The sequence below is a fragment of the Mandrillus leucophaeus genome, unplaced genomic scaffold (assembly GCF_000951045.1).
Source record: "Mandrillus leucophaeus isolate KB7577 unplaced genomic scaffold, Mleu.le_1.0 Scaffold693, whole genome shotgun sequence".
Lineage (NCBI taxonomy): Eukaryota > Metazoa > Chordata > Mammalia > Primates > Cercopithecidae > Mandrillus > Mandrillus leucophaeus.
Window position 1 is genome coordinate 332,697 of NW_012107508.1, and position 11,638 is coordinate 344,334.

Here is an 11,638-nt window from a genome sequence, read left to right on the forward strand (position 1 = left end):
CTAGCCGGGCGAGGTGGCGGGCGCCTGTAGTCCCAGCTACTCGGGAGGCTGAGGCAGGAGAATGGCGTGAACCCGGGAGGCGGGGCTTGCAGTGAGCTGAGATCTGGCCACTGCACTCCAGCCTGGGTGACAGAGCAAGACTCCATCTCAAATAAATAAATAAATAAATAAATAAATAAATAAAACACTGACAATACGAATAGTTTTACTTTTTTTGAAAGAAACGTTTGCAATACAAACAATGCTTTGTTTTAAACATCCATGTTTGGCAAAATAAAAAGTGATACTCCTATGTTAGTCCTCTTACTAAAAATATTTTATTTCGCTAATCTTTTGAATTGTAGATTCGGGGAAGCAGAGACCTACAAAGAAGTCTGCCTTCAAAGACCCTGGCCTGACTCCATTTGAGAGAGAAAATTGACCCACATGTGGGAGGACTGTCCTGAGGCTCCTGTGAGGCCAGGCCAAGAAACTTTAAGATGGCCAAGAAACCTTGAGATGGCCAAGAAGGCTTTCTCCTGTCTCCTAAGATTGCCCTCAGAGTTCTGGTTTCCTGTCTGAGGACCTACATCTTCTTTCGGCCATTGGCTGGACAGATGTGGTCTACCCACAGGGCTGTGGTCTCAGCCTTGCAAGCCTCTATGGAATAACCACATTAGAACATGATGTGCGTAGGAAAAATTATCAGTGTATATAATGGTGATAATATAATTTTGAAGTCCCTCAACTTGCTGGCTTCTTTTACATGTTCTTATACTTACCTTTCCCCCAATCTTTAGAGATTTCCAATTGTCTCAGGGAGGTTTAGGATTGTTACAGAGGGAATGCAAAAAAAAAGAGAGAGAGAAAAGAAAAGGAGCAAAAAACAGTTAATTATCAACTTCTAAATAGGATCTGGGGGCTTTTTGGCCAGGTAGTAGCTTAAAAGCTAGGCTTTGTAAGAGAGAGAAAAAATGTTCTAGATTCCTTGATCTTGGAGGTTTTTGTTTGTTTGTTTGTTTTGTTTTGTTTTGTTTTTGAGATGGAGTTTCACTCTTGTTGCCCAGGCTGGAGTGCAATGGCACAATCTTGGTTCACTGCAACCTCCGCCTCCCGGGTTCAAGTTATTCTCCTGCCTCAGCCTCCTGAGTAGCTGAGATTACAGGCGCACGCTACCACACCCAGCTAATTTTTGTATTTTTAGTAGAAATGGGGTTTCACCATGTTGGCCAGGCTGGTCTCACACTCCCGACCTCAGGCGACCCGCCTGCCTCGGCCTCCCAAAGTGCTGGAATTACAGGCATGAGCCACTGCACCTGGCCAATCTTGGAGTTTTACACAAGGAAAGATAAGAAGAAAAAGAGGAAACCCCCTCCCCGCTATTCATCCCAGGGGACTACCTAGGAAAAAAAGAAGAGAGAGGTAAGGGACGCCACATCTAATCTTCCGTTTCCTGATCCTGCCCAAAGTGAAGAGGTTTGTTAAGCAGATAGGGGAAAGTCTGAGGGCTTCGGAGTACCGCATCTTTGGGACCCTGGGAGGAGTTCACCTTACCGGTTGCCTGACACCACCCCAGAAGTGGCTATATCAAAGTTTAACTCAATAGTACAGCATCCTTGCAGGGAAAGGGGTGAAATATAATTTCCTGAGCTTCCCCCAAGACCAGTATGGAATAGACTGGACCAAGGAGTTCCCACATACTCCAGGGAAGAGGCCTGGGAAGCAGCTGAGCTGGTAGCCACCAAGCTTCTAGGCACCAGCCATCACAAAGGAAAGGTGAATCAGCAGCAAGGCTGGGGAGAGGCATTCTAGTGAAGAGCCAGATGGAGGATGTAGGGTCTGAGAGGCAGCCAGAGTGGCGTCTGAGTCATCAGGGTAAACAAGCAGGCCCCGCCAAGCCAGGAGAAACCAAACCACAGGTACTATAGATACAGCCTCAATAGCAGGCCCTCACACAACTCCCAGGATTGAGCCCATTTCACCCTCAAAAGAAGTATCCAGGAAGTATCCAGACTACCCACCCACAGCAGAAATCTGCAAAGATGCAGAAGATACTGCATCGATATGAGGACCCTGCCTCTTCTCTGTCTCTATGGGGTCATTTAGCCACAACTCCGTCAAAAACCCAGACACCATCTCAGAAAAATAGAAAAAGAATGCAGATATCTAAGGCGCTGAGCATTATTTACCTAAATGGATGGACCATTTACATAGTGTGTCTATTTAGGTCGCTGACACCTGTAATTCCAGTACTTTGGGAGATCAAGGCAGAAGGATTGCTTAAGCCCAGGAATTCGAGACCTGCTGGGGCAACAAAGCAAGACCACCATCTTAACAAAAAATAAAATAAAAATAAATGGCTTATACCTATAGTCCCAGCTATTGAGGAGGCTAAAACGGAAGGATCCCTTGAGCCCAGGAATTCGAGGTTGCAGTGAGCTATGATCATCCACTGCACTCCAGCCTGGGTGACAGAGTGAGACCCTGTCTCAAAACAAACAAACAAACAAACTGGTGCACCAGAATATTTTCCCCTCTATTCAGTGATTGGAGACTCATAAGGCAGAGAAGAACAATTTTAGAGAAATGAAGATGCTACATCTTCTTTGCACATCTGTGGGTAGGGTGAAAAAAATCTGCAACCCTTCACACATACTAGTGTTGCCAGTTTTTCTCGTCCTCCTCCCCACTCTGCTAAATTTGGTGCTGCCTGGGCTGCTCAGTTCCTCCCATCCACCCACACCCAACTGTAGAGAAGAGCGTGGAGGGTCCAGACCGGATCTTTGGGATTTCGATGCAAAACTGTAAAAAATAAGGGAGGAATAGAAATGACATAAGCCACATGGGTACATTCTAGTGAGAAAAGAATCAAAGTCAAGCTTTTCTTGCAAGAGGCAACTGAGAGTGGGGGCCCTTGATGTGTTCAGAGGCACCAAGTGGGAGCAGGAAGACAGCCAGAGATAGAAGGAGAGAATGGGTGGATGGGAGAGCATGATACTCTGGGGAAAGAGGGTGAGGGATCTTGGTTTTGTTGGATATTGGAGAAGATAAGAGGAAAAACATTTTGATAAGAATTGCTCCAACCTGGTGCTATGACACACACCTATGGTCCCAGCTACTTGGGAGGCTGAAGTAAGAGAATCCCGTAAGCAGGAGTTCAAGACTTACCTAGGCAACATAGCGAAACCCCATCTAAAAAAAAAAAAAGAAGAAGAAGAAGAAGAACTGCTCCAGATTATATACTTGTATCTCATTTTTTAACAGTAGAATTCCTATCAGGACTTTGCTTCTTTGAACTCTACCCACTCAGGCACTGAACAACACAGATCTCAGCTTTGACAGGTTTACAAACACAATGACCCTGTTAATACAAGAGATGTATTAACATACAGCAGAGATTCTCAACGGGGCGGTACTCTGTCTCCCAGAGGATATTTGGCAATGTCTCTAGACATTTTTGATAGTCACAACTGGAATATGCTGGTGGCATCTAGTGGATAGAGTCTAGGGTGCTGCTAAATGCCCTATAACGCACAGGACAGCTCCCAACAGAAAGAATTACCCATCCTAACCAAAATGTCAACAGTGTCACAGTCGGGAAACCCTGAAATAGAGAAATGGAGGAAGGGCAGTTGTTTCCTTAGAGCTTCCCTTTCCAATGGCAAAATAAAAGACAGCTTTGTCTCACTCAAAACACGTTTTCAAGTGTGTGATATTTATTCTTAATCAGCACTACATACATATAATAATCTCAGCCAAACCATATAAATCGGTTTCCTAAAACCCTTTAAGGTAGAAGAATTCCCATTGAAGAATTCCAGATCCTGTGGAAAAAACAGAGTTGGGTAAAGAAGACTCCAGAAAATTTTGGAAAATCTTTGTAAATATTTGTATTTTCAATATGAAATACAAAAATATAATAAAACTAGCACACCAAATAAAATAGCTATGACATGTAAGACATGCTCATTATGGGTAATCACGTTACTCTCTATGCTTTGCTCATGGCTAGAGAGAATCTTCAGAATCTACCTTATATCCTACCACGCCCCTCAAGAAAGTTTAGCTGAGGTGTTAATACTTTTGTTTTGCCTTGTTGCAGATAAGACATTCACTAAGAAGGATTATTTGGAGTGAAGGGTGTTGAGGACAGTGGGATATTTTGCCTTCCATCCGGACGCTCTACAAATGCCTCTGGATTTTTATTTCAATCTCCCTGGTCCCTCTCTCCAACAGCCCTTCCAAGTTCTATCTCTGCACAGACAGCCCCAGAGTTCAATCCTAAGGACCCACCTTACATGGCTTAAAACAACAATACACAAACTAGATGTTTTATATTCTGGTAGCCATTTTGAGTCAATTATTTGATAGGCCACCAGCTTTCATTTGTGGCTGTATATCCAAGGCAGTTTTCCAAAATTCAGTTACATGCTTATAAAATAAGTACCAATGTCTTTAGAACTAGATAAAACACAATTTATTAAAATATTTTATCTTTATACATGTGATAAGGAGTGAGGGGTTCACTCCCTCATTCCATCCCCAATCTTGCCCTCTTTTAGATGAAAGGCAGGAGGCAGTTGCCTAGAAGAGGGCTACCAATAGCCCTGGCCTAGGCATGTCAATGAAGGCCCCTCTACTTCCCTTGGACTCTCAACTGTGAGCACTAGGATACCAGGCCGGGCTGTTCCTAAAGACTCTGAGCCCAAGCAGTGTAGCTTTGGGCCTAGAGATGGGGAGGTAACCCTTCTTGCCAGCTTTGCTGAAAATGCGGAAGCCCTGTGGGTTCTCAAGGATAACGCTCTTGGCTTGGGCCTTGATGTTCTCATAGCAGGCGTCGTAAAGTGGTGAGGGTCCCTTTTTGTGGCAGTGGCAGGGAAAGCCAGAGCAGGAAAGGAAGACTGTAACAAATCCAGCAACCCCATCATATTCCCCACACCCCACTCTGCCAATGTAACCCACTGGGCACTCCTGAAAATCAATAATTGGGAAGAGGTTTAATTATTTGGGCAGGTAGAAAGTGGAGACAAGATAGAGAACTGTGGATTATTTATGTTAACAGGATTTCATTTATAGCCACAGACTGACATGCTGCCTGGATATTTGGCCATAATAACAAGTGTGAAAACATCTTGCAACTTTGAAATCAGTTTTCCCAGCATCTATGACCTCCCATAAAAAATAGAAGATGTTTGTATCTAGCCTACATCTAGACCATAGATTACGATCGATGAGCTTCTGCTCTCCTTGGCTGTCTCTGTCAAAAATGAGCTGCTTGTGACAGAGGCAGCCCCAGCCCAGGGAGAGGAATGGAAACCCCAGACCTGGACTCTTTCCCTTTCTCCTTCCTCATCTGACTCCTGAGCTATTGCCTTTTCTCTGCACCTAAGCTTTCTGCAAAGCCCAGGCCTAGCCAGCTAGTTCTGTGGTCTGCTCTGATTTCCCTTGTGGATTTTAAATTCAGAATTCTAGGCTCATTTGTTAGCAGCTTCTCTGAACACACCATCTCATTTATTTGCTCATTCATTCATTCGTTCATTTATCAAACATTTAATAAGTGCCTTCTGCATTCTTCTATATTTTCTATGCGCTAGGGAGACAAAGACAAATAAAATATTGTCCAGTCTTTGAGACTGTTTCAGACAGGTAAACAAACAGGAATAGTAAATGTGTTATGAGCATTACAATGATTATACGTATTCATATATACAGGGTACCATAATGGCCTAAAGGAAAAAGAGGCCAGTTCTGTGGGACAAAGTCAGGAGGTGAAGGTTGGGCATTAAATATATTGAAATATTTTCAATTGAACTTAGGCACTATTATTGGAAGATAAGTATGTTGATATGGTGAACAGAGCTGGCTGCCAACTCCATGTCTTACTGCTCCCCTTTCTGTGTCACAAGAGAACATTGGTTTGGTTCAGACTTCAGGTCTCAAGTAGCAATGTACTTTGGGAAGGAGGGTTCATCCCCAGACCCAGGGGTATCAATATTGCTTAGACTAAGAAAATTATATATTCCTTGTGATTGTGAGAAAGCCTTAAGAAGATACCTCATGGTGGTGATTTACAGGAAAGCTACTTGTAAAAGCTTTCCTCCCTAATATTAGGTCGGTGCAAAAGTAACTGTGATCTTGCAACTGAACGTAATGAAAAAGACATTTAAGAAAAAAAAAAAATACACCTTCCTGCCATTGGATGTTGAGATATTTGGAGCTACAGCAGCCATATTGTGACTATGAGGCAAAAGTCAAAAGAATTGCAAAGAAGCTAACCCAATGAAGTCCTGTTTATGAATAAAGGGCTATTGTGGGAGTCGCTGGCTCCTCCTCCAGGTCAAGTTTCTGCCCCTCTAGTCAGTTCTCCTCTTTCTGGAGTTCTACTTGGTCTCCAGGTGCAGCCTGTGCCCTTCTCTGCTTGAATAAGGTTCTCCCATGTTTATTTTATGGAGCCAGCTTTCTGCTCTTTGAGGCTAAACCTAACCATCATTTTCGTCTCAAAAACATCATGGAAGCTGCTCAGAAGTTGCCCTATTAGGAGTGACCACTTCCCAGAATTGGGCTCTCCCAAACCCTCACCACGGAAAAACTGCTCAGTGAGAGGTGTATCCTCCTAAGATGACAATGGAGTGGAGTGGTTAGGAATGTGCAACTGCAGGAAGCAGCTCTGTTTGGACCTGCATTCTTGAATCTCAATCCACATTGATGTTTTCCCACCTAGAGCTTTGTTGCAATGGGGGCTTTGAGCCAGCTCCTTTCTGGTTCTACCTGAGTCTCCTTGCTCCTTTCTGAGAGTTTGGAAGAACTCAAGAGCATCACCTATCCAAACACCACTCCATTATTCTCCTAGGGCCTGGGGAAGGAACTAGAAGGTGACATATCGATCTCCAACCTGCCATGAGCACAGCCAGGTGGGTCTCCAGCTCCATACTCCTTTTCTGACTACAGGAAGTGCAAACTTAAGTGTGTGCCAGCCAGGCTGAGTAACAGGCTTCTTGGCCTCAGGAGGTCTTAGCTGTGTCTTCAGAGAATGGAAATCAGCTGGGCCATGGCCTGAAGTCCTCTGGACTGGTTATTGCCAACTGAATGGAGCATGTCTCTAGGGTTCATGGTGAAAGGATGGATCTGACCTAACAACAAAATGTCCTGAGTACAGAGTAGAAGATGAAACAAGCGAATGGCTGCACAACATTTCCAGTTTTCTTTTTACACTCATCGTTTTGTATGTTTTTATTTGTTTGGTTGGTTTTGAGATAGATAGATAGATAGATAGATAGATAGATAGATAGATAGATAGATAAATTTGGGGTCCCACTATGTTGCCCAGGCTGGTCTTGAACTCCTGGGCTCAAGTGATCCACCCAACTCGGCCTCCTAAAGTTCTAGGATTATAGGCATGAGTCACCATGCTCAGCCTACACCCTACACCTACACATTGTTTTGTTTTATCACTCTAAAACGACAAGAGTGCACTGGAGATGGAATGGATATGGCAAAATAGTTCAAAAGGAGGGGGACTGAGAAATAACTGAAGTCACACTGACCTGAGGGCATCAACTGTATCGTGCTCAGATATTCAGGCCTTTAAAGTTCTCTTGCAAGAGCAGACCGAATTTAAAAAAAAAAAAATTCTTTTTTTAGAGACAGGGTCTCTGTCTGTCACCCAGGCTGGAGTGCACTGGGATGATCATAGCTCACTGCAGCCTCAAATTCCTGAGCTCAAACAATCCTCCCACTTCAGCCTCTTGATTAGCTAGGAGTATGGGCAGGCACGTGCCACCATGCCCAGCTAATTTATTTGTTTGCATTTGTAGAGACAGAGTCTCACAGTGTTGCCCAGGCTGGTCTTAAACTCCTAGCCTCAGGTGATTCTCCTGTCTCAGTTGGTATTACAACCGATTGTTGGATCACAGGCGTGAGCCATCACGTCTGGCCTTGAAAATATTTGTACCAAAGGAGTTGGACATTTTCAGGTAAAAATCTGTCCACATTTTTGTCCACACATCCTTGTCAATGGCCTTATTTGATCTTCAAATGAAATGTTGAAAGTAAGTTTTCTGAACATTTAAGGTCTCTCCTTACCGTCTACCACTCCAATTTTATTTTTTAAAATGCCAGTTGGATTTAGAGATTTTTTTTTTTTATAATGTAACTGAGTGCATAATGCTTAACATCAAACAGTACTCTGATGGGCTAAATGGGGAAACCAAGTCATCAATGATCAAAGGAACTTGCTTTCCCACCAGTCCACTAGAAACAGTTCTGTCTCATGAGTGTTCAGCCCTGTGAAAATGATCTACATTTAAATATTAAAAAGCAAGCACATTTCTCTTCCCCCTACTCACCAGAAAAAATGTAATAAATAACTCAAGGCCAGGAGATAACCCCTTACAATGTCATGTTATAGGTTGGTGGGTGCTGATTCAAAAATATGCCATAACAGACAAGTTATGGAATTAGTTTCTAGCTGCAGGTTATAGTCTTCTTATTAAGAGACAACGTAGTTTTCCTACATCATCTGCCATAAAGCAAGCCAATGTATGGGTTAAAATGACTGAATGAGTTTAAAACTGGTGAAGAAATAGGAAAAGACATAGTAGTGAATGGTTGCTCATCAGAACGAAGAGTGGTAGGGATAGGAGTGATAGTCTTTAAACACATTCATTAATAATTTGAGGAAGGAAGTGAAGTTCAAGTTTGTGATGATGCAATATTGTTCCAGTTACTAAACATCATGAAGAAGAGAGAGGAACTCTAGATGAATTTAAAACACAATGCAAGGGCAATAAGGGGAATGAGATGTAACAGCCTTCTTGTAATTATACTGTATGTATTGTTGGTCTTCAGAAAACTTTATTTTCCAAATATTTTATATTAAGGAAACACTGACATTACCCAAGAGCTCTTCAAAGTAGGCAAGTGTCAGTAAAACCAGAATAATTAGAAGTGACTTCGGATGAAAAAGCAATGGAGTTTGGGGATTTTAGTGAAACGGTGTAAGTCTGAAATCTGCAACAGGAAGACTGCCTGGAAGAACAAAAAAAATGGAATGTCACTTTATGTAAAATTGTTTTCATACCTTTAGTGACCATTTAGTAACAGAGTTATGCACTTTGGGTTAAGCCAGTGAAAAAGAAGGGAAATTAGAAGACTTTGACACTAATGGACAAAGATATTGATACTTTGTCCATTGGATACATTTGTCCATTGGATACATTTGTCCATTTGTACATTGATACTTTATCCATGGGTACATTTGTCCAAAGGTTCAAATAATTTCTCTATTTATTGGAGAAAGAAATAGATGGATGAGGCATCACTTGGCCAGGCAGGAGGAAGGCCAGAATTAGGCTGGTGAGAAAAGGGGCCCAGTGTGGCCGGAGATCAGAGGAGTCAGGTAGGCTGGATCCAGTCCCAACACTTGACTGAAGAATTTGAACTTTAGTCATTTCTAGCGTTGTTCGTGACCTGTAGTGTGCTCTTGCTAGCTGGCTGAAGGGATAAATGAAGCCATTGATGTCTTCTTGAGCAGGCAACTGACAAGCTCCTTTTTTTTTTTTTTTTTTTTTTTTTTTTTTTTTTTTGTTAGGGAAGTTAATTTAAGTGGTATGTAGGAGGAATAAGAGGGATGGGGGACTTATTACAAGAGTTCCAGTCAAAAGCATGAGGTCAGTTACTGAGGTAATCCTACTACGTGCTCAGCATTCCACTAGATGCTTCACATCCTGCTCCCAATAATTATTTAATCTTAATAACAACCCTTCAAAGAAGAAAGTTTAGTATTTCCACTTTACTGTTAAAGAAACAGGTTCAACCGAGCGCAGTGGCTTACACCCAGCACTTTGGGAGGCTGACACGGACGGATCACTTGAGCCCAGGAGTTCGAGACCAGCCTGGGCAACATGGCGAAACCCCATCTATACCAAAAATACAAAAGTTAACTGGACATGGTGGCGCACACTTGTAGTCCCAGCTACTTAGGAGGCTGATGTGGGAGGATCACTTGAGCCCAGGAAGTTGAGGCTGCAGTGAGCTGAGATCGTGCCACTGCACTCCAGCCTTGGCAAAAGAACAAGACTGTCTCAAAAAAAAAAAAAAAAGAAAGAAAGAAAGAAAGAAAGGCAAGAAAAGAAACAGGTTTAGGAAGGTTGAGTAACTTGCCCAAATGTAAAAGGGGTAAAAACAGGCTCTGTATCTGATTCTGAAAAGGAATGCCTTTAAAAATGAGGAGGAAAAAAACCCTGTAACACGTTGATACTCTTTAAATGAGAATAATTTTAACAAGGGCAATGACAGAGAATGGAAAGGAAGGAAGAGATTTCAGCAGAGTCAGAAGGATGTGGCAACAGAAAACAGTAGTGGGACAAGGGATAAGAAAACTTCAAAGTTTCTGGCCTGAATAACAGTATAAAGTGTGAACTTGGATTTGGAAAGGAAGACAGGAAATTAAGTTTTGGACTTATGTTTGAAATGACAGCAAAACATTCATACAATAGGAGGTGGTTCACTTTATCCAAACAGGTGTAAAGATCACATGGGGGAATAGGGGTCATCCACAACACAGGCAGAACTGGAAGCTTCGCTGGCCAGGTCCATGTTAAACTCTGACCATTCTCTGCAGCTGTCCAGCCTTTGCACAGGCGGCACGTTTGTCTTCAGTTTTCAGGTTTCCCCGTCCTATTTCTTATCTCCCAGTGCCTCTGGCCTTCTCTGTGTCTCCCTCCAGATTGAGCTGGAGCTCTCTTCATCTTAACCTTTGTGTAGTCTCTGAGGTCTGAGGCCATCACTATGTCTGACCCTCAAAAATATTTGTTGACTGACTGGCTTATTCCTGTTGTTGTCCTGGAAAAGAATTACCCTGCCCGATTAAGTCACAGTTTCTTCCTTCTTAGGGCAGCGTAGTTAACAACCTCAACACCAGGAAATTGTCTTCCTCATCACATACCAGGGTATTATTCATGCAGTTTACTCACTGTAAAGAGTTCCCTTGAAATAAAGCTAACAATTAGTCAAAGATTTACACATTTCCTAGGGTCACTCAACTTTTTAACAAAGCCCACTTTTAGTAGTGGTGGTGGGGGGGGTGGGGGTGGGAACCCTTCTTTGCTTTTTCTGTTCCTGAAACACAAAAGTGATGGTAAATGCTTCAGAATTTCTCTACGACAGGATCTCAGGCGCTGCACTCACGCTGGAGTTGGGGGTCGACGGTCCTTTTCTTGAACCAGCTTTTGCAGAGAAGTGGTCCTAGTAAAGGGTATTTGTGTGGGAGGAGTTTGGCTTGCCGGCGGGGAGTATTTGGATAATACTGGAAGAGTCTCAAATGCATCTCTTGCCTCCTTTTGAATAAGATACTTTTGAGGTCCACCCACCTGCCAAATTCCATTCTATTTTCTTCCCACAGGGAGTTTCCCTGATTGGGAAGGGCCTGTATTTCCCGCCAGCGTTAGATGTGCAGGTCTGTTCACTGCGGGAGCCCAATTCCCGGGAGGATTTAGGGATCACCGGAGGGCCGGGGCTTTCTCCTGGTGGGGATTTTAAGGCCGCTCAGAGCCACCATTGGGAGCCACCCTTAGCCAGCGCCCCAAGCCGGGAGTGCGGTTCTCGCCAGGACAGCCCGGCTCGGGGTAGGCGAGGGCGGTGAATGGAGACCCGGGTGTGG

General features: G+C 43.3%; 1 protein-coding gene across 1 annotated transcript in view; it reads left to right on the top strand.

Annotated features, from left to right (window-relative positions):
* The first annotated feature begins 1,802 nt into the window (after positions 1 to 1,802).
* Positions 1,803 to 11,638, top strand: part of RASA2 (RAS p21 protein activator 2) — a 133,057-nt gene continuing 123,221 nt past the window's right edge. The window contains exons 1-2 of the mRNA XM_012002664.1: positions 1,803 to 1,898; positions 11,381 to 11,603. Coding sequence (XP_011858054.1) covers positions 1,803 to 1,898; positions 11,381 to 11,603 — 319 coding nt within the window. The remainder of the gene's footprint in view (positions 1,899 to 11,380; positions 11,604 to 11,638) is intronic.